The 24,737-nt window shown below is 39.0% G+C and overlaps 1 protein-coding gene across 1 annotated transcript in view; it reads right to left on the reverse strand.

Annotated features, from left to right (window-relative positions):
• Window positions 1-6,658, reverse strand: part of tspan9a (tetraspanin 9a) — a 99,672-nt gene extending 93,014 nt beyond the window's left edge. The window contains exons 1-2 of the mRNA XM_037682766.1: window positions 6,500-6,658; window positions 6,290-6,448 (exon numbers count right to left, since the gene is read on the reverse strand). Coding sequence (XP_037538694.1) covers window positions 6,290-6,448; window positions 6,500-6,658 — 318 coding nt within the window. The remainder of the gene's footprint in view (window positions 1-6,289; window positions 6,449-6,499) is intronic.
• Between the last annotated feature and the right edge of the window lie 18,079 nt (window positions 6,659-24,737).

Raw genomic sequence — 24,737 nt, forward strand, 5'->3', positions numbered from 1 at the left:
GGGTGGAGTTTGCATGTTCTCTCCGTGCATGCGTGGGTTTTCTCCGGGTACTCCGGTTTCCTCCCACAGACCAAAAACATGCATGTTAGGTTGATTAGTAACTCTAAATTGTCCCTAGGTGTGAATGAGAGTGTGAATGGTTGTTTGTCTCGTTTGTCTCTATGTGGCCCTGTGATGGACTTGCGACCCATCCAGGGTGTACCCCGCCCCTCGTTATTGCTGGACATGGGCACCAGCAACCCCCGTGACCCAAAATGGAATAAACGGGTAAAGATAATGGATGGATGGATGGATGGATGATTCCCGTTTTAGTCATCTTCTTCTATTTCTTTTGGCTGTTCCCTCTTCAGGGATCACCACAGCGAGTCATCCTCCTCCATCTCACTCTCTGCATCCTCTGTCCTCACTCCAACTACCTCCATGTCCTCTCTAACTGCATCCGTATATCTCCTTTTTTGTCTTTTTCCTGGCAGCTGCATTTCTAACATCCTTCTACCAATATACCCACTGTCCCTCCTCTGGACATGTCCAAACCATCTCAGTCTGGCCTCTCTAACTTTATCTCCCAAATCTCATCCATCCTTGTCACTCCTTAGGAGAACCTCAACATCGTCATTTCTACTACTTCCAGTTCTTTTTCCTGTCTTTTTGTCAATACCATTGTTTCCAGACCATACAACATAGCTGGTCTCACCACTTGTAAAACTTTCCTGTGACCATTTCTGCCACCTTTTTGTCACAATTCACTCCTGAAACTTTTCTCCATCCACTCCATCCTGCCTGGATGAGTTATACATTTGGACAGCACATGCTAAGTGAAAAATCATTTTATATTCTTAGACTTTTTTCTGAATTTTACAAAGCAAAAAGTAGTTTATTTTAAACAAGTTATCAACAGCTTTCTGACAGTAATTATCATCAGCTGGAGCTTGATGTGTAAAAATTGGGTCCCTGTTCTTCAAAACAATGACATCTTTTTCTATGTTGGCTTAACTAAAATGTTGTCAGATTTATATTATAATTGAAGTAGATTTACGGCACTAAATATATTTTTACCACAATATGACCAGTATATTGTATTTAGTTAAAGTACCACTTTCAATACAGGACTTACAACTTATAAAGGTTTATCTGTTCTAAGTCTTAATATATGTCTGCAGATACAATAATAGAACAAACTGACAGCAGATAGATTTAGTACTGAACTGAACTAAAGACTTTCCTAAAATTTAAAGAATGTAAGGATGAACAATACTGAATACCAAAAACGACAAATGATACTGTATTATTAAAAAATGTTATTCTTCAGTGTCTGCAATTTTAATTAAAAGGTTCAGTCACTTTTGTCCAAACTGCCTTTCTAATAAATTATTAAGTCACTGCAATAAAACAATGCATATTTAATTTCTCAGTCCTTAAGTGTCATGACCATCCTTTAGCCAAAACAGTAACTGAGGCCTTTTTGAACAATCATCAACATGGGCTGAAACTCTTAATTCTCCTGAAAACCACCACCACTGCATTCAAGTGTTAAATGCACCTTCGGTTCCTCTGCTCTATTACCTCGATCCCCAGGAGTGAATCACAGCATCTCCATTCACCAACTGATCTGCAGCACGAGCTAATGAGCTCGGAAGCGCTATGCAACACGGCCTGGAAATCGAAGCAGCCGGAGAGAGACATGCAAATTAGCAGAATCTCCCAAATGATCCACTGGACAAAAGGAGGCATATGGAGATATTTACCAAGCAGGTCAGCCAATCTGAATCAAAGCTCAGCAGTTTACCCAGGAACACTAATTACAAGACTTGAATGAAATGCATGTAAATATGGTGAGTGCAGTGAATCCTAAAGATCCAATTTTTGGAGAGTCAATACATTTGATCAAACTGAGCTTATACTGATATAAACAACTCTTAAGATCTACAGCTTGTGTATGTTTGGTTTACCAATCAATAGGAATCTGAGTACTATAACGTTGATCAAATCGACTCAGTAATTGTGCAATAGTTTAAGGTAAAAATGTATCTGGACATACCAGTTAAGACGTATAATGTATTCTGCCATTTCCAACTTGTTTGAGAACTGGAACAAATTAAAATGATTTCATATATGCAACAATATGACATATATAGAGCTTGTTTCATCATGCATGCAGAGAACACTCATTTATGTGCTCAATCCCTTGTTTTACCTGACAGTGACTGATGGAGCTTAGCTGGGCTTTTTGTTACAAAAAATGAAAGGGGAAAAAAAAAAAAAACAGTTCATAAGTGTAACATGGTTTATTGAACTAATAAAGATTACTGAGGCTTTCGTGTGCCAAAATGGAGACGAATAAAAAAAAAGACAAATTACCTCAGCACCTTAGACTGCATTCCCCAGGTGAGCCAGTCAAAGGTGGAAGCAAAGGAACAGCTAGTACAAAGATTTGTATGAAGTTCCATGACACAAAACACACACTTTCACACTTGTTAGAAACCACATTGGAAACCACCTTGTTTTGCCAGTAGCTCGTTGTAGCAGGAAACCATGTGGACATTTGAAACATCAAATTTATTGATCAAATACACAGGGAGCCTAATCTTTTGTTGTCACTAACCAAAGTGTTTAAAAAAATCCTGCAGCAATCCCTTCAGTAAGCATGGGAATATATAAATATTAGACACTAATACTACCTTTCTTGTATTAGTAGAATAAAACTACTAAATTGACACTTTGCCTTTCAATATGAATATCAAATAAGAGTTTAGCTTTTGATTTAGCATGATAATAGCACAGCTGGGGTTGGCTCAATCAGCTACTGTACAAAGTACAATCTATCTGTAATAAAGAAAACAAACCTGTGTATGATGTTGCTTGTGACTCGCAGGAGAAATAGTTGTTTTTACCCCCCGTTTTTTATTCTTGCTTTGAAAACTGCACAGTGTCAATGGACAAAATAAATACTTAGAGCAAAGGACAATTGAATATTGAACTGTAGAGCTTAATAGTGGATGCTGTGCATGCCAAGAATTTACTACAAAATAAAGAGAAAATCCTTGCTCCCAGCAAGAACACCAGACCTGATATGCTCTCAAGGCTGACACCAAACAGACTTAACATCAATTGCCCTATCAGGCTCGTCCAAGAGTTTTAAAAGGCAAGCACAACTGATCCTTTTCCCAACTAAACCACATTCTTTGTCACATGTCACACCACAAAAGGAATTTGCTTTGATGATGCTGGCTTTAGCATAGAGCTATCCTAAGGAGCTGTGCTCTCAATCCTTAACTGCACAACCCAATACTGCTCTAATCTGCCCGAAACTCCCCCCTACGGCTCAGACTCTTCTAATCCCTTATAAGAAAGAGGAGCCAGATGGTCACGAACAACTGCTGTGGGGGTTAAGAATGAGCATATGTGTAGAAATACCTGAAGTGCCCACCACTGTTTACCTTGTGCTTTAAGTAACCGGAGTACATAGCTGATGATGAATTGGTGATAAACGTACTTTAGATGATGGCTGATATCTGTGTGTATACGCAGTGAGTGTGTTTGTCTATGTGCACACAGTCAGATAGAAGTGGCCCCTGCTGTACTTGGTATCTGGTTACGGCAGCAGTTCACCATTCCTTCAGCAGTCTTGAGATGAGGTGACAGAAGTAAAGGGTCAAACCTTCGTTCCAGCTTCGGTAACCTTGTGATTTTTGGAGTAGCAAAGCATAGTCCCAGGAGTGCAATGGTACAACATACCTCTCACCCTCATTGCTTGGTCCCGGAGTGCTCAAGCACCCTATGACCCCTCACTGATGAGTCATCCTATTATTCTTAGCCCTCTAACCTTTAAATAGGTAGGGCACTGCCCTAAAATCTGGAGTTCCAAAGGTCCTGAATGAGTTACAAGCTGTCACACGTTGATAGATGGAGTCATCGCATTGCCCCACTCTTCTTATGAAGCACTAGTTAAACTGTCATTAACATGAGTTAGAGTTAAGTGTGAAACAACAGCATGAATCATTAGGAATAGAAGGAAACCTGGATGCTGAGTACTTTATATTGAAATATTACCTGTATACTACTTCAGTGATTGCACAGCAGGAAATGAGCTGCACTGATGTACACACTAAAACGTGGAGCTTCAACATGCTTTCAAGGCAGCACTGAAGCATTTTCATCGGGACCAAAAAGAGAGGAACCATGCACATCGGAGGTTGCCAAGCTTCTAACCTAAAGCTTCTTTTCCATGTTCTTATTAGTGGTGTGCAGTAGCCAATTATTAGCAGTGGGGTTTCACCACTGAAAGGGGTTAAGCACAAATTGAGCCTGGGAAGAGCCGTGTGATGTAAAAGCCTTCCCACAAATCTCTTGTGGCTAGCTCTTAAGGAAAAGTGGATATTAATGACCTTGTAACTCCTACTAAAAACGGACTTGTGTGCACTAAGCCATTTGAGCAGGCCAAGATAACATATAGACCTGATGGTGTTCCTGTGTTTTTGTCAAATGTTGTGTAGGTTAAAAATATGGGTTCAAGTCAATGCTGCAAGAAACACGAAGTTGAACAAATTTAGTTTGGGCATTTTTTAAACTACAGACTACATTAGGCTAAACATGTGTGAAGAGATATTTGTTTTGTTAATACAAGAAAGGTTTACGACAAAAGTCCTAAATCTTTTAATCAGTGTCACAAATAACAAGGTTTGCCAAAGTGGACTGTCTAAATAATAGCCATGTTGCCAACCTGTTTTTATGATCAATATAAATTGGCTTTTTTGAAAGTTTCATATTTCTAATCTACTCAAGTTCATTTACATACACATTTTTGATTTTGTGTTTTTTGATCATTTTCTTTTTTATGAATGGAAAAAAATGCATGATAAAATCAACAACTGCTGATCACCCATTGAACTGCCTAGCAATCCCATTTATAATTCAAGCAGTAGCCATGTTGAGGCCAGACCACTTACTTGGATTCTACTGACGGGTAGAAAAACCCAGGTAAATCAATAACTGCATTAATGAATCCATCATGAACTAAGATTTTATGACCTTTTCATTCTCTTAAATAAATATTGACATCATTTGAAAGACACCTGGTAGGCTCTGAGCAATTTGTATGTCTTTGCCAATCACTTCGGACTCTGTCTCTGTGGACTAGATTTAATATGAGTATGAAACGAAGACATCATCCTTCAAAAGCAAAAAAAGGTTCAGAGCTTCATTGATGGAAAATGCCAGTATAGGAGCTTACAGTTTTAATAGATGTGGTGGGCATCTGTACAGATTTGCATTTGTTTGGTGGCTGAGGGATAAATGTGTGTATTTATTGTTGACCTGCTCACAGCTGGGCTAAAGCTGTGGCCCAGTCAACAGAGCTCCCAATTCAGTGACACTGTGAGACTGGGTTGATAAAGACTCAAGTATTGGGATGTTTTTACACTTCACACTTCACTGCATTTACACAAAAGACTTGCCCTCATAACCTATAAGCCATATAATCCTTTTCTGTAATCATTCAAATGATGCCCACTATCACAATGAATGTCCATACATGAAAACACGCAGCAGAGCCCATCACGAACTGATGTTTTTCCATGAATGAAACCTATGGGTGAGTGCATCTGCATGCTAAGATTTATGACTGTCATTACTGTTAACATTATATTTACAAAGCAAACATGTTTCTTTAGTTGCATCCATTACAGTTTTAAAATGGTTCTATAATCTTTTGTGGCTCACACTGATTTCAGTTTCATCAAGAGAAAATGACAATTCATTCAAATAATGAATGATGAAATGAAACACACATTTAGTCTCTTTGAAACTATTGCAGATCATCACTGTGCTAATAGTCCCAAGGGATATATCATCACTTGCAACCCAGAACATACATTTCAGCTGTAAGTCCACTATAAATCATAACCATCAGGAGCGACCTTAATGAACCCCACCTGCATCATGCAAAATACAAAAGGAGACCTGGTGGATTGCCACTGACTCTGTCATTGCATCCAAGAATAGAAACTTGCACAGAACAGAAGAAGCATAAACACCCTGATGTAATTAGAAACGCATGATTGCCCTGACTGCCATCATTTTGTCATAAAGTAACATTGCCTAATTAACATTTTAAAACATTTATCACTCACCAAATCTTTACATTTGTAAATGTACCAAATCACTCATGTCATATTCACTTTGACTGCATAATTTCAGGAGCTGAACAGCATTAACGTCAACAGCATCAATGGGAGCAAGTATACCAAGAACAGTGATTAAAAAAAAATAATAATAATAATGAGCCACTTACCCAGAATATGAGATTGAAGATGAACATCATATATTTCAAGCAGCACAAGCAGCCTCTCGCCATGTTGCACTTCTTGAATTCTAAAAGGAACACAAAGGATAGATCCAGGTAAAAGACGACGTATTTGCTGCCTTTGGGTGAGCTGTATTTGTTGTTAGTCTTGTCTCCTGTGCCGGCGTCAGCTGCCGCTCCAGCTTGTCCCTGCTGTGCGTTTTTGCGCGGCCCCGTTGAGCCGTAGAAAGCTCCGGCAGTAAAGCCGCGGCCACCAAACGGGCGGCCAGACGTGGAGGCTTGGGGAAAATCGGAATCACGGCTATCTACGGAGGGGCTACGGTGAATGGCTGACTCCTCACTGCTGGACTTCTCCATGCTCTAGGGCTGCAGCTGCTGATGAGGGGAGATTTGACGCACAGTCTAACATAGTCTCAGAGATGACAGGACAGAGCAACTTGCCCTCCGAAGCTCCACTTCTTTACACTTTCAAGCAATAAAGGAAAAAGGCACAAAGCTTTACAACTGTATCCACTTTGAAAAGTCTCCTGCACAGAAGTGAGTTGAACTGAAATGCACAGGCACTTCTAGCAATAAGTGCCCTCTGCTTAGTGCGGCTGCCTTGCTGTGATAATCCTGAAGTAAGCTGTGCCGGAGGGTCCGGTGAGAAGCATTACCCTTGCCTTTTGACAGGACTATGCTTCTAGGAGGAAGTTACAGCACTCTCTCCTGTAATATCACTCTTCTCCTGCGCGTCTTATTGATGCGCCAGGCTGTTCCAGTGGTAGTGAGACCTCAGAGAGTCTCAGCTGCTCCAAGAGCTCTTGCTGACCGAGTAACTTTTCCCCTTCTTCCTCTCCTCTTCCCACCACCCTGCTCCTTCTCAGTCCTCCTCTTCTCTACATGTGCTGATGCGCTCTCTCTTCACATGCTCTCTCTCTTTCCGAGTGTGCCTGTCTTCCCTAGTGTGCCATTCTGCGCTCAGCCTCTCAGCTCTCTGTGCTCTGTTCCCCCAATAGCAGCGTACTGGCTGATGTGCTATAATCGGCAGACGCAACTAACGGGCATTCCCTATCTCCAACAAGAGCAGTGCCCTCCTACCCCCCATGTGTCTCCCTTTCTCTCTCTCTCTCTCCCAGCTCCTCCCCACTGCAGAGCAGACAGCCAATGCAGCAGCTGCCTGAGACCTGAGCTCCACCTTAACGCTCTGTGTCTTTATTATGCCGATCTGTGTTTGCCTTACTATACATGCTCAACAATTTAACTTCTAACAAGAGACTTGAGAAGCCAAAGATGAGCTTAATAAATGAAACAAAGAAAAAAAAAACAAGAAGAGCAAAGGTAAAATGTGTTGCATATGAGAATAGCACTGTATGTTGAGATATGTTGCAGATGAAAAGCACAACTAGTAGATGACAATTACAATCTACAATGTGCCACAACTTTTTCTAACAATGCTTTATTATGTAGGGTTTGTATTTTTTTGTTGCCGCAAAATAAAAAGCTTATTCTGTCAGATATTTTCCCTAAATATGCTAAAAGCATGAGCGAGATATCACTGTAGTGAGTAATAAATGAAGCGACAACAGCACTGAGTCAGTCACGCAACAGTCAGCCAACATACAGCGCTCAGGACTGGAAATTATTGCAACATCTGAAGCACATAAAAATACATTTTTTTATTGCCCTAATACATCATACACTCTTCAAAGCTACAGGGTCTTACACATAGATGCACACAAAATTACTTATTCCCCCCATTAGACAATAACAAATTAATTACTAGTATATTCACCCTATGTTCCTATCCTCACCTATGGTCATGAACTCTGGGTAGTGACAAAAAAAAATGAGATCGCGGATACATGCGGTTGAAATGAGTTTCCTCCGCAGGGTAGCCGACTCTCCCTTAGAGATAGGGTGAGAAGTTCAGTTATTCGGGAGAGACTCAGAGTAGAACCGCTGCTTCTCCACATCGAGAGGAGCCAGTTGAGGTGGTTCGGGCATCTGGTAAGGATGCTCCCTAGGCGCCTCCCTAGAGAGTTGCTTCGGGCATGTCTGACTGGGAGAAGACCCCGGGGAAGACCAGGACACGCTGGAGAGACTATGTCTCTTGGTTGGCCTGGGAACGCCTTGGAATCCTCCCAGAAGAGCTGGAAGAGGTGGCTGTGGAAACAGATGTCTGGGCTTCCCTGCTCAAGCTGCTTCCTCCACAATCCGACTTCAATATAAGCATAAGATGATGGATGGATGGATGGATGGATATATTTACCCTCACTGACATCCATAATAATTTTTAAACACCTAATGTGTACAACAAATAAGACTAGAACTCATCTAAACGTTCTTGAACTTTAGTAATGGTCACTCAGTTGATAATGTACCTGTCTTAAGGCAAAGGAAAAACATTAGCTCTTTCCTCTGAAAAGTAAATCCATCCATCCATTATCGTTACCCTCTTTTTCCAATTCAGGAATACCCAACTTGTAAAGACTTTGTCAGCCAGCAACCTTGTGTTTCACAAATGTTGAGAAATATGCTGTTTTTAAGATGCACAGGTTCTGTGGCTGAAGACTCAACCTCAGGTGTTTGCTTTGTGCACCATCAGAAAAAAAACATATTTTCAAAGTCATAATAAATGTCTGAAATTTTCTTAAATTAACTTTTTGAATTTTTATTTGAAGCAAACTGACTTTAAATTGACTTTCACTTAAAAAGTTAGAAGAATTTCATTTAACCATAGGCAATGAATGCTGCTAGTTCATGTTACTGGTTGGTGCATTAAAAATATTTTTCATCAGCAAATAAGACAGAAGACAATAGCTCATTAATCAGCTGACAACACCAAGTATCTGCACAAGGAAATATGGAAAATAAACATGATGAAGATTTATGAGAGCCATGTCAGGATGGATGAGGGATCATGGTAGTACTTTTTTTGACACAGCCTCTGTGAAAGGAAAAGGTAATTAAGGTAGAGTTCAGTGTTTTAAAGTATAAATGATATAAAAAGTAGACAATGTGTAATGCTAATAAAAATTAAAGTTTGTACATCTAAACCGTTTGCTATGTAGCCAGCTTTTATTGAATATTTCTCCATCAGTCAACATCTGAGCCAAATTCCACAGATTTAGTGGTAATTAATTAATTATTTGTGCACTCTTTTTGTGAACTATTACAACAAACAATTAAACAGCTGTGGATTACATGCAAATCTAATGTACAACTATTTTGCATTGGGGTGGCTGTGGCTGAGTGGTTAGATCAGTCATCCTCCAATGCGAGAGTTGGGGGTTCGATTCCACCAGCAGTCACATGCTGAAGTGTCCCTGGGCAAGACACTGAACCCCATCATTGCTTCTGATGTGTGTCCCATCGGTGTACAAATGTGATAAAGCTCTGATTAGTCTCTACAGATTCAGATTAGCTTTGTATAGATCTAGTAGAGTGCTGTATGAATGGTTAAATGAGGGCATGGATTGTAGTGTAAAGAGCTCGGAGTATGTTGATAAGATAGAAATGTGCTATATAAGTACAGTCCATTTATATCAGAGCTTTCTGTGTAAAATAATGTCCAGTAATAAAGTATTTGTAGGAACTATAGAGCCACAAAAAGACAATTTTAAAACAATATCCACTGTTTTAAATTTAAATAGCTCTCTGTCTGGTAAACAAGACAAATCTGATTAATTTTGTTGTTGCACAGTAACAAGGGCACAGTAAATGTTTTACATGGGTTTGAAATGTGTGCAGGCAGGGTGCAGAAGCATTTCCAAACAAGTTAGTAAGAATTAACTGCAGAATTATTATTATTATTATTTGTGATTGATCACATTCTGGTGCTTTACATTGAACTATAAATCCCATCCAACCATTCATCCATTTTCTGTACTTGCTTCTCTTTTGCAGCTCATGAGGGCAGCTGTGTCTATCTCCAGCAGTAAGTGTACGAGAGGCAGGGCACACCACGGACAGTCCATCTAAAACCTTTGAATTCTTGTGAACACAAAGGTGAAATAGCAGCGTTGTACAACTTTTTTTAAATATAAGCATTTTTAATAAGGTTGGATTGGTAATTACATTACATTTTTATGTGCAAATGATAAAAAATGCTCATATGGTTTGTGCCCAGGCTGTGTGCTGTTTGTCTCATTTGTGACCCTGTGATGGACTTGTGACTTGTCCTATGTTTACCTCTCCTCGTGCACAATTAGATAGTACCAGCTCCTCTGAGAATCTGCATAGAGAAAGGGAGTAAAGAGAAAATGGATGGGTGAATGGTTCAGATTTACCGATTATTCAAGCCTAGTAGTTTTTTTAATTTATTTTTTAATTGAAACAACTCATTGAGGCATTTTACAAAGACAATTAAACAACAGTAGATCTCGGTCCATTTTTATTCCCTTTTTTCTGTCTTTTGGTGAACTTAGCATAAAATGTAACTTTTCCTACCTTGTAGTTCAACCAAGGAAGGGACACAGAAAACTTTAAGCTTAGAGAAAAGAGAAATCATGCAGAACGGCAGAAGAAAGAGTACAGGGCATCTGGGCATAAAAGCAACTGTTGAGCAAAAATGAAACTGGACCTAAAAATTCTTCTACGTGCCGAAGAAATCCAGCATCATTTTTAACATAAGCATGAAACAAATAGAGGAGTGATGACATTACAGCCTAAAGGGAACCGCGGCTCTTGAAAATGCCTTTAGACAGTGCTTCAGAAAAGGTAGAAGGAGGAAAACACTTATTCCTGCAGCTGTGTCAAACACTGCAGCCAAATAATGGCACATCAGTTCATGCATAAATCAATGGCTAAATAAGACCAAAAAAAAAAAAAAAAAGACACGAAAAACATAGTTTGATTTTTTTTTTTCTCTTAACCAATTATACAATAGTCTGTTATCTTTTATGTTTCACGTGGATGACTGATTATTATGAGAAAAAAAAATGTTGCTTTCAATTTGACATACGCTGGATTTCTGAATTTTCTTACAGGTCCAGAATCTTCAAAGATGCTTCTAGGAAAAATTAAAATGTAGATGCATAATTGTCTGTCAGGTTTTGAGGCCAACAAACTGACAAAGTAATGTGTTTGGTAAAAAAAAAAATACCAGCACTGTTTTGACATTTTTCATATTTTACTATTAATTGTCTTGGACTTGTCCATTGGAACTAAATTATACAGTTATGAAAGCCGTAAGATATTTCCTGGGCAGAATATACTATAATGTCAGGAGGATGATTATTAATCATTTTTGCCCAATTTATACAATAATGTTCAGCTGCAATTATTTGATCAGTCAATCATAAATCATAACTATCTTGCATAAACTTTTCATCATTTTTTTTGTAAATGCACAATCAAGGCTTAAGTATAGGTATATCCTTGAGTATAGGGAGGCGATTAAAACAACAAAAGTCTTCTTCCACAGAATATGTCCTTCCAGTAGCCATGAGATCATCTCATGCTTCTGGGAAAACAATTAGTTATCATAGGCAACATGAATGTGTAAAATAGAATCTACACTGCAACATTTCCATCGAGCAAAAAGATGAGAACATTCATTCAATCTTTATTTAAGCAGGTTAGTCTCATTGAGCTTTGAGGACTCATTTACAAGAGAGATCTGTTTTAAACAAAGAACACAGATGAGGTATAAACAAGAGAGAATCAAAAAACATGTAAAATGAAAACGGAAGAAATTACATAAAAAATGAAACAAAAAATCTGCTACATTAAAAAGCGGTGGAACATGTCTGCAATGTTTTTTGGCATGAACTTAACAGTTGTTTAAAATCCCTTAGAGAGGTCGAGAGCTTCAGATCTTTTTGCAAGGTGTTCCAGGTTACAGGAGCGGAGTAAGTGAAGGCCCTTATTGCCAAGTTCAGTCCACACTGAGGGACACTGCATATAATAATGGCCTGAAAGCGCACGCTGTAGCTGCACTCATGTAGTGACATGTAGGAGGAGATATATGAAAGCATCAGACCAAGAAGTGACAAAAAGATGAAAATGTACCAATGTGAGAGCCTGCGTGAAGTTAATGATGACAAATTAACCAGTAAATACAGGGTACAGTGGTGGGTACGATCGTTACAGCCAGTTATGAATCTTAGAGCACCATGATAGACAGCGTCCAACATCTGCAAGGTGCTTTCAGGAGCATTCATGTAAATAATGTCACCGTAGTCCATGGAGGGGAGTAATGTAGCAGTTACAAGGTGTTTTATAGTGTTCAGAGATAGACAGGATCCATTTCTGAAAAAGAAACCCAGTTTGACTTTCAACTTCTTTACCAAGTTTTCGACATGAGGCTTAAGAGAGAGATGCAAATCGATCAAAATACCCAAGTATTAATAAGAATCGATACATTCAATAGGGACACCATTCAAAAATAAAATAGAAGGACTGCTGGTACTGACTTCCTGTTTGGAAACAACCTCCCTTTGGTTTTATCAGAATTTAGCACGAGTTTGATACGGAACAAATCTGACTGGATGATGTTGAATGTAGACTGTAAAAGCTGGAAAACCTTAGCAACTGATTTAGCTCGACAATAAACAACAGTGTCATCGGCATAGAAATGTAAGGATGCATCAGGAATGATATGACCAACATGACCAACATGTTTTTATTGACTGATTAAATAATGCACAATTGTGTATGTGTTTAGTTGACCTAAAGAAGTTGTTAATCATGTCTGTCTCATCTCCCATATCAAATTAAATGAAGATGTCCAGCTGGTTGGTATTTATAGTTCTAACTTGCCCTTTTATGATGATCTGAGTATTGCTCTTCGATAAGAGGCTGGCTGACAGTAAAGTCATTCTTCAGCCATTCTTGGGTGATTTGCAACCAAGAAGTCAATAAAAATGTCTGGAAACGGTGTTAATTAGAAATCCATTACATCAAAAGCCCCTGAAGATCAAACTGTGGTAGCTTGTGGGATCTGATAATGGCATAAAAGCTTCAGAGGATCAATCACTACTTCTTAAGGTCAAATACTTTTAACACTGACCACATTTGGGAGTAACAAGTTGTGTTCATGCACAATGATAGACCCTGCTTTGTCAGGATTGATTTCATGCATGCACTTGCTTTATAAAATTGCACTTTCGTAATGATGCGTTTGCCCCTTCGAGCAGGAAAGCCCTTCACTGTTCCACTGTGAGAAACTGCTGAGAATTGGAGGAAGATTTGTGTCTCTTATCAGGTCAAAAAAAAAAAAAAAAAGACTTTTTTTTTTTTTTATAACATATCCACAGTTTTGCGCAGAAGCACACACAAAAGACAAAAAAAGCCCAGAGAAGTCTGTCGCACAGCCAAACGCCAATTTAAACTTAATTCCTGCAAGCACATCTATCAAGGCAGTGGGATATAAGGTAGGACACAAGGTAGGCAAGGTTTTACAAGTACAGAGAGTATACCCCTCTGATTACAGGCTACTACATTAGCATTTAGATCAAAAACTGCTTTTTGCCATTGAAATGCAACAAACTGTCACAGTGCAGTAAAGTCCTGTTCAATAAAGGCCATCACGGAGGGGTCAAATACCTGCCTGTAGCAGGACAATGTATGAATCCCTGAATAGCCTCACAGATAAATCAAAAGCAGCAAAATGATCCAACAATGTTGATCAAAGAAGCAGAATAGCTTTATCCACTGGTGTCCTGGATGATTTATTAAATATTTAAGAGATTCATAACTGTGTGAACATGAAAATGATAACATGCGGGCAATACCTTTATTCCAGTTTATTGGATGTATTGAGGAATTCTTTGATCTCAGGGCCTTGTTATTTATCATATGAGTCTGACTTAATTAAACTTGATCGCACTGTCATTCAGAGATTTACTGAATTTAAACCGGTTTATCACAGGTTGTATTATTATTTTAATTGTCAAAGGGTGGCAGCTGATCTTTCAGTTTCTATGTTCGTCTTTGCTACAAATCTGAAAGCTAATACGAAAATATCAAAAGGAATCAGCAAAAAAGAAAAAGTGAAAGTTTATTATAACGCTGCAAACATGTATTTTACTATCTGTCTTTCAACATGAATAATTCAGATCCAGTTTTAGGTAATTAAAATGGCTTGCTTTATTACTGGTATTTAAAGTGGTGTGTCTTTGCAGACTAGTGACACACAGGGTGTTGTTAACTGACATACGATACTGATATCAGAAAATTACATTGCTCGATCAGTGTGTAAATGTTTCATTGAAGGGCAGAAAAGTGGAACAGTCAGAAGTTTCAATTACACACATGATTAGCAAATCAACACAGTGTTTCAAATCCGATTCATGTTAAATTGTTGGAAATGCTCTATAATTAGCTCCCCTGTTGGTTCAAACACACACAGAAACAAGAAATAAAGGAAGACCTTTCTTGCAGGATGCACAAATGCACAGCCCTACAATATATGCTATTACTGCCCTCTAAAACAATAGAAAAGCTGGTGGGTCATTTAGGTTTTGTAGGAAGTGATGGCATATAGAGGATGTATTTATTGCTGCAAGTGGAAAAAATGGCAACCGCAACGGAAGCGATGCCACACAGAGCTCAAGTTTCCATAACCTGTGAATGCCACCAGCACACCATGAAAACTATTTAGGGCAGAGCAGACGGAAGAATATACAGTGGCCATATCATCTTTTTGCTCCGGAAATCCAAAGCATGGTTGGAGAGTTGTGCACATGGAGTGTTTCCTAAGCAAGCTAACACATACTTAGATCCCCTCCTGGGCTTTGAGGAAACAAATATAGAGCACTCCCACAAGCTAAAGGTAAAAATATCTGCTGTATGTCTAAAGGGTTTGGACAAAGAAGACAGAGCTAAGAATGGCAAGAAGGAAGGGGTAGCTGGAAGGCAAATAAATGGCACATTAGAGACTGATAAGGCATGCAGCATGTGGTATTTATTTAAATCTGAGGTCCTGGTGCCACCTTTATATAGCAACATATTTTTTCTCTTACTCTGTGTGTTATTTGGGTTGTAGCAGCAGGGATGATAGCATGCTGCATGTGGAAATCCCTTCTCAACTTCAAATCACTGTGTGATCACTGTTGCTTCATGGCAGGATTAAAGGGTTAGTCTCTACATGGAGTAAGGTCAAAATCACGGTTTCATCTAAATCTCTGGAGGGTGGTAAACAGCTGGCATCACATGTAGCACATGTCTGCATCATGTGAATGTGTCCAACATGGGCGTGAGTCAACGGGCAGATGAGCCTGAAGTGTCTTGTAAGGAATGTTAAAAACGCTGCTGACACAGCAAAGAAGGTCAGATCAGGTTCATCAATATTTTAGTTGCTGAGATGCAAAGGCTTAGTCGGCTGCACTGCTGCGGCGTGCTGGGCCAAGGAGAATATGAAGAGGTGTGGACTGCGAACTAGAGGAAGAACAAACTGGTACACACAATGAGAATACAAGTGGAGAGATGAAGTATGGAGTGGAATAAAGAGCATCTTCCTTCCTGCTCATCATGTTACTCAGCGTTACCTTTCTTGGATAAATATTCAAAATAATGAATGGATTAAAGGCACAGCAGAACGCCTGCAGAGTTTTGTGGGTTCTACCAACATCTCATTGCTTTCTTTCAGCCTCTTGCTTGTACCTCAGGGAGTTGGAACAATGCAAGATATTGAGCTGCTTATGACATATAAAGCTACTATTAACATAATCACATCATACAATCCAATTTTCTAACCCCCATGTGACACAAAAAGGAAAGAGCAGTGGGCTATAGGAGAGAAATGCAATTTAAGACACAGGCAGGACTTATCAAATCAAGAATGGTGGAAACCTGCAGAGAGGAGGATGATGGCCCGGCTCAGTTCTGCTCCAATCTGCCCAGCTGGGTGGCACCTCCCCACAATATGGCAAACCTTGGCTGGCCATGAGCGTGTGTGATCTGTGTGTTTGAACTAGGAACATGGGGTCTGTCCCCTGACGTGGAAACTGTCAATATGGCAGTGGTCATTCATGAGCAATGCTACTGTCACTGCCACTCAGCAAAGGCAAACAGAGGGGAACAGAGGTAAAGAAGAAAGAAGAAGAGTTGGGGAAATAAAGATACCAGACTGGCAAAATCTCTTGGAACCTCTTCACTGTCATAGGAACTACCATGCTGCGGATTAATGCCCTCCTCTAAACAAACAGCTGCCATTTTATTGTGTCTTCATTGGCATCACTGAGTTATAATAATGACTGCTGAGATGTTGTTCATGTTTTTGTTTGCAACTATGAGTGACTTACAGCAGTATTGTGTTGTTAACGTGGAAAACCTTTTGCTTTATTTGAAAATGTCACACAGATATTGCATTCATCCCAATTTAGTCAATTATTACTTACATTATTATTTTTAATGGAAAATTATTGAAACAAATCACATTTATTTAAAATTGGAGGTGAATTAGGATTTTCGTCTTTATGTTTATTGGTTCAAACCAGATTGTCAGAAAAAAAAAAGACACATCTTAAAAACACAGTACATATGACATAGCCTTTCCGTGTCTGTGTCTAACAGTGTTCTCCTTATAAACCTGTTCCATACTCCGTCCTTCTTTCATAGCAAATAATACTCTGGAAATCAAATAGTCACGAATGAGTGTACAGAAAAGAAATACAAACTCCAATACATACAGGTACATTAACTGTCCCCTACCTTTCAGTTGGTAAAATAAACGTAACTAAGAATAACTGTAAAATGTGTGTTTTTTTTTCTTTTTGGTGGGAGGGTGGGTGGATTCCTCACTTTTTGGGTATTTTTTAGTAGGATTCTGTAACTTTCCAACAGAAAACAAGTCATGTCACACATTAAAAGCTTTGGTTGGACTAATCTTGGGACATGTGACAACAATGCCAGTAGAATGGTGTCCGGGTCATGCTCGTTCTGTGAATCATGTTGCATTTTTCAATGAATCCAACAGTAAAAACAGGCTCAAGTTGGTAGAAGACAAAATGGCTCATCCCTTTCTGACATTTTTATCACATTCTTTTGTCTTTGCTTACGATTTGCACAATTTATTACTCTCTGGTCCCATAGACCCAAACATCATAAAAGAATAGAGCCCACAGATAAAGCCACATGGCACATAAAAATCACAGCACTAAGACATTCAATATCTCCACATTTTTTCATACAAAGTAAATCCTTAGTGAAAGCAAACCTTTGCCCCTGCCTGAACACGTACAATAGTGGCAGTGAGTGGCGATCAAACGAGAAGTGATGGATGCTTCAAGTAAACAACACAAAAAGAAAGATTACTAGTTCCTAACCTCTGCAGCGAGGGAAATAAATACAGCTGATGTCTTCTGTGATGCAGAAATGGTGTGAAACAAACTACAAGCCAAGTAAAATATATTTTATAAACATAATTCAATATTTATCTATACATCCATCCATCATCTTTACCTGCTTCTTCCTTTTCAAGTCACAGGGGTCACTGCTGCCCATATTCAGCAGTCACTGTGCAAGAGGTGGGGGACACCCTGGACAGGTCTCCAGTCCATCACAAGGACACATAAAGACAAACGAGACAAACAGCCATTCACTCTAACACTCATACCTAGGGACAATTTAGAGTTACCAATCAGCCTAACATGCATGTTTTTGGTCTGAGGGAGGAAACCGGAGTACTGGTGAAAACCCACGCATGCACTGAGAGAACATGCAAACTCCACCCAGAAAGGCCCCTGGATCGGGATTTGAACCGGCAACCTTCTAAATGAGAGGCAGCAGCTCTACCAACTGAGCCAACACAATTCAATATATCATTCATTCATTCAACCTTTACTTAGACAGGTAAATCCCATAACAAATCAAATTAAACGTACATTGAGTATCGCGGGAGATTTGTACCCTGAAGCCCCACGATAAGTGAAAAAATCCAATATAGGAATTTATATATATATATATATATATATATATATATATATATATATATATATATATAAATATAAAGGTACTTTAAACCCTTCCCACACTCTTGCAACAATGTTTCTAAACTCTAAACATTGTAAAAGAGCACAGACAGTCATGATTTCAGCTCTCTGCCTCGGCTGCACTCTGCCACGCCCACTTCGCCGCAGCGGAGTGGAAATCAGCTGATCAGCTGCACGAGGAAGCTTATCCTGCAGTGTGGGCTGCACAAAGGTGTAGCAGGTGCTAAATAGTTTAAAATAATTCATTTTAAATTTAAAAAATCCATGCCGATCGTGTGGCTCATCTATCAATCAGCCAGTCATTTTTGTCCGGTCCAATCTTACTTTGAAAAACCGCAATAGAGTGAGTCTGAAAAACGAACCGGGAAGTAGCGAGGGACTACTGTATACTGTTTTTACAACACAAATTGCTAATTTCTATATATAAACCCCCAATATATTTATAGTTTACATTCTGGCAAAGTGTAAAGGGATATATAAATAAAACTGGCAAACATTAGCTAGTTGCTCGTGATTAACAACAATGGTGCTTTAGGACAATCCCTGTAAAATCCTACAAAGTGATATAGGTATTAGCTGCACAGCGTTACAATTAAAAAGCAAGCAAACACAAATGAATCAAACTTTAATCTCAATTAAATACTAGTTAACAAAATAACTTGTTACTTTGAGTATCTGTAACGTACCTAAACATCTGCTACTAACAGAACCCTTTGCTTAAGTGCCAAATATTCTCAATTAAAGTCTGCCGACAGGAAGTCTCTCCAGAGTCCAGCCTGAAATTGGCTCCAGCTCCTTCTCTGATTTCACCTACATACATGCTTCATGCTGATGGTTCCGACTTTTATATTCATTCAAAGAGCCTATGATTAGAAATTACCTCAATACCCTTGCACCGCATGTAATTCTTTTGCAGCCCGATCCTGAAGCAAAATTGCTTGTAGATGATTAAAATGAAAATATTTCTTGTTTCAACACAAGTCCCAAAACATAATGAAGGAGTCAAAAGCAATTTGCGCAGAACCATTAATGAGTTCAACATTATTCACTGTGCGCTCGTACACATAAAAACGCACACAATAAAAATAAGCAGCATAAATGAATGTAGTTTCTCAAGGGAAATGATTGAGTGCAGATTCTAACAAGATTAACCATGACATGCCTCCGCAAAACTTGAGAGGCAAAGGGCCATTGGGAAGGAAATGTGAGCGACTCTTCCAGTCTGTCATCAATTTTTTACATCACTCTCAAATGCACAGGGTCCCCCCTCAAAATGATTTAAGGCCATAAAATAGCTTCCCTCCAGCATATCACCTATTGCAGTAGATTATAATATACATTTCTGCCCTCATGTGTACATATTGTAATCTGCACACGTTAGATATAAAGGAAAGGTTGGTATGGGGAGCTGCATACTGACGGCAGCTGTTAATGACACTGCAGGAGAACACATTTAGTCATTTCATTTCCTGAAGCAAAAGAAAAAGCTGTCATGTCTTACATACTTGAAAAGATCTGTCTGAGACCCCTCATTTTATGCACACGTGCACTCTCAACTTACCACTTATTCCAGACACCTTCCTTGTTAACCAAATCGTGACTACCCTGCATCTCATTGTAGACCCTTTCCAGGTAAAAAAACAATATTCTGCAGCTGTCTGGAGTGGACTTCATAAAGAGCCACAGCTCTACTGTTACACACATTAAAGCGTGAACAGAGGAGATATTGTATAAATGCTATAAACACACGTATGAAACCAGATATGGAGCTAAAGCATAGCATGTTTGACTGCAGAGTTGCACCACATTTAAAGCTATATCTCTGCTATTCCTGTCCAGCACACACAACTTTATATTTTATGCTGTCATCTCTCTCAGTCCCTCCTCACAAACCCATACATCTGCTCCCTCCCCTGTCATTTCCTATTCTCACACTGACCTTCAGCAAAAAGAGAAGCAGCCTCAGTAACTGCAGATGGGATTTACATTTAAATAAAGAAAAATCAACATGGTTCCTTCATGGACAAGAGTGCTAAATTTCTTGCACAATTACTTCGAGCTAATCATTATGCAAAACTGCCAGCGCTGTCAAGTCATTAGAAATGTATTCATAACTGCATGAACACTTGTAAAAGAGTCAAGGTAGCGGGAAAATATTGGTCAAGCATCCTAATCTAATGTTGCTCTAAAAGGTGGCATGTCAAATGCCACAAAATCTAACGTGTCATTGCCAATGCACGACCTTTAACTGAACCTGTCAACTTTATTTAATGTCACTCAGTCTGTGTATCTATGTGTTCCCATTCCTGTATCCATGTTTTTCCATCTGCCTGTGTGCCAACATAAAACATGGCGTCTGGGTGGGCTGGGACAGCCCCTTCCTAATTCAGTTCGTCAAGAGTTTTATTTCCTGTTCAGAGTGTGCTCGGCTCCAGTCTGTCTCCACTGTGGTATTCTTGCAACATCACAGGTGGAAGCAAAGATCAAATGCACGCTGCACTGAATGTTAAAGTGCAACGAAGGCGTTGGAGGGGTAGACTGGGAAAAGGATCGTCCTTCAGTTTTACTTCTTTTCAACACAATCATCCATTTAGAAAAAAAAGTCAAGACCTTGCATAATGACAGAATGGCACTTTTTGATGTTTGAAGAGTCCTTCAGCTGAACAAGTTCATGACATTCAGAGTTGAATACTGTCTGATGAGGCAACACCCTAAAAAAATTGGTATTCCTGGTAATGCAGAGACATATGTGCTGTTCACATATACATACAAGAACAGTGTTTGCATTACTACTCACACCAGTTTATTAGCAGACAGCATTAGATTTGGAGCTGTAGTTAAAGGTCCCAGTACCCTTTAATTAAAACAAACATTTTGTACCAGGAAGAGCAGATACCTTAATCTCAACAACTCTCTCCTCTCTGGTTTTGTGCTGCATCCACATTAATGTTCATTATGTCGTCTCAAATCTCATGCTGAAATTCATTACACCCAAGCATTTTGTTACTCAAGGTGACTGTGGAGAGAAGTGCAAACATATATTTGAGGATGATGTCTGAGCAAATTATTCACAACACAATATTTTTAACCTTCTGCCACAATGTGTTGCGAAACACATTTACTCTGCTGTAATAGCTCACGGTGGTAAACATCATACTTCATTTTTAATGCATCCTTAACCTTTAGCCCAAGAAACTGAGAAATAAAAGACAGATCTGGAAACACATTCACATAGTGTTAGTAATAACACTAGTAATAATAGGTCAGGGTAGCTAAAAATAGCTTCCTTTGCAAAACGTGATGTCAGCAAGTACCAGGATGTCAAGCAAACATACGAGTACAATAAAAAACAATGTTATAGTCGTGGTTTGCACTAATAAAAAACCAAAACAACAGCTAAATGGTATCTAAGGAGCTTTGTTGCTATGAAACTTGTATAATAGTGACGGCCGATATGCTGACAAGCTTCATATGCAAGGTGTTTGGTTCATGCTGTTTCCAAAGCCAATTATTCAAGGGGATAAATGTGATCGTTGGATTGGACACTGTGGCAGAGTTGGCTTAGATTGGACACATGTAAACAGTAGTACTTAATCACTTATAGCATTGATACTAATTTATAGTAATAATAGTACTAAACTTACTAATCCCTTGCATTGTAGAAATATTTGAGCTGTGTATTTTTGGACCCGGGAACGTCGTCTTCGTTTAAGTTTACGTTGACAAAAGCACTGGAGGGAGCCAGTATGCATGGTCTGCTGTTGTTTGTCTGAAATTCGGGACTTTGGGGATTCCCCACAATTCTCATAACATCATCCCCGATCAACGCTATTATGATTTGCCGGTCATCAATTCCTCACTAACAGATTATATTTTCTGCCTTTCTTTTGTTTGTCTTGGCAATGGATTTAGCTTTATTATTATTTTTTTTAGAAAGCACCATAAGAAGTTGCCTTTGTCAGCTTTGTCTTCAACAGACATAGTAATGCTGACACATTCAGATGAAAAGCATTGATGGAGAAGACGACACACTCTTTAAAAAAATACCATTTTTGACTTTCTTATACTTAGCTTCCAGGAAAAGCAAAAGAAAGTGATTCGGAATCACCCTTTGTGTCACATGACCGTGTTTACTTCAGACCGAGCCATGTAATGCATTTCTGATGTGCATCCAGATTAGTGTGCAATCTAAGCTGCAGGCAGGACAAAATGACAGAAAAGCTTTGGATTTTTGACACAACACTGTCAAGCTATGTCTACAGGGTGGGGCCATGTTTGACAGCCTGAAAATCAAGGTCAGGCGTCTTCCACAACCGATCCACAACTACCTGTAGTTTTCGATTTCACACCTTGGTGCAGTGTGTAGACATGCTTCTTTTAACTCCTCCAAAGTGACGACCACAGATCACCTGCAACAGAACTTGTTGACTTGAATATAATCTATTCTATAACAAGAAGAAGCAATTTACCTTAAACTGTGTTTATTAGAAATTGGAAACGGAGAGAATGGTAATAAAGACGTTTAGATGTGCCTTTAACACACCATTCAAAACTGGTAGTGTTGATATAGCACACCATGAAATTAAAAAATAAATTGAGTACTGCTATGCAAAAAGCAACTTTAATAATGGATTTGTACCATGTTGGAAGTGTCTGTGATAATAAAATTCCCCCACTGAGTGCCAAAATGTGTTCTTTTGTTTCTTAAAATGACTTGAAATCAACATGAACAGGTAATAAAGTGCAACACGCGCAATTAGAAAACCCGTTTTTAAAATATATAGTTGATGTGCATTTCCCTGTCAGCTCATGAAAGTCTAATTTACAGAGCTTTCAGCGGGGCAACCGTAGCTGCTGGGTACTGTTAGTTTACTTAGTAAAGCAAATATAAAAGCTATTCATAAATTGATGTAATTCAGCACATACTGAGAAATGTAGGGTAAATGATGACTCATTAGGCTTTTAAGGGAGATGAATCTTTTATCAGAAATGAATCTAATAAAACATGAAATTAATAAAATTGAGCAGAAATAATAGAATGATGTTTATTCAGTTTACATCTCCACAAAATCAATCAACAGACACACAACCATCATCTAGCCTCTTTAAGTTATAGGTGCACAGAGGCAAACTCAACATAAGATGACCAGATTATTCAATCTGTGTGGAAACTGTACCATTTTTTGTTGTTGTTGAGAAAATAAGGTAATTTCTAATTTTATGATAGCAATATATCTAAAGTAAAGCTGGAACAGCGTCACATTTAGCACTGTGAAACATCCTTTAAACAACAGTCTTTACCTGTCTACGATCTGAAGAGACCCGTTGCTTTTGTTTTTGACTCAGAATGTTGTTCCATTCTTGTCCGATGTAGGATTCTGCTGTTCATCTCTCCTGGGTCATTTTTGCTGGATTTTTTTACTAGATGGCAACACCTGCATATGCTTATCTACTGTATCTTGATGGGGGCTGTGGTAGCTCAGTGGTAGAGCTGCATTTTGTAATCCAAATAAGGCTGAAGGTTCAAGCCCAGGTTGTGACAAAAAGGGCATTTGGCGTAAAACAATTCCCAAACCTTTCATGTCTGTTTGCTCACTGTGACAACCCCTGGAGAAGGAAGCAGCCCAAAAAAAAAAGAACTTTTTTGTATTGATGGAGCCTTTTTAAATGTGGATGCCATAAACATTAGCACACTCCCATTGTTGTGATCACAGGGAAACCAGATTGTTTAAGACTGGAACAAGGCAAGACTCCAACTATAAAAAGATTAAAAGTGTACATTTTTACAGTGAATAATTTCTAATGTACATGGGAGATCCTCTGAAGCCCTGAGGAGTAAGGAGAGTGGCCAGGTAAGTACTTCCTGAAGGCTGAGGGTCTGAATAAGGTATCTCTTATCTTAAAGTTTGGAGACTTGTCTCGGTCTTGGAGGCCAATCAAAAGAGGTTTCCAGGATGTGGATACGGATTAGGCAGGCAAGTGGCTGGAGGGCAAAGGACACAAAGATAAACTGGGATTCAGGGAAATCAGGACACTGAGACACTCGAAGACAAAGGTAATCATGATAATGCTCCAGCGGAGAGTAGAGCTCGGCTGCAGCCTTAAGTAGGGAAGGATCCTCATTAGTGGGATGGTATGCAGGTGTTGATGATCAGTGGCCATCTTGGATTTGGAGGCTGCAGACGGCTGTACTCTCACACCCATATCACCAAAGAGGCACGTTTTTGAACTGTCTGCTGACAACAGGCTTCTGGTCTCTTTTCTTTTTAACATCGAGGATGCGGTATCTGTTGTTTAGATACAATGAATAAATTAATAAAATTTAAATTTATCGGACCACAGAACAGTTTTCTACTTTTTCTCAGTCCATCTTAAATGAGCTTTGCGCCAGAGAAGACAGCGTTGTTTCTGAATGGTGTTCAAATATATCAAGGACTTATATGTTAGTCTTAGTTTAGTGTATTTCTTAGTTCATATCTTAGATATTATTACTGATTTCATTTACAATTTATACTTTT

Source organism: Nematolebias whitei, chromosome 10, assembly GCF_014905685.2.
Source record: "Nematolebias whitei isolate Nwh7 chromosome 10, NemWhi1, whole genome shotgun sequence".
In the NCBI taxonomy this organism is placed as follows: Eukaryota; Metazoa; Chordata; class Actinopteri; order Cyprinodontiformes; family Rivulidae; genus Nematolebias; species Nematolebias whitei.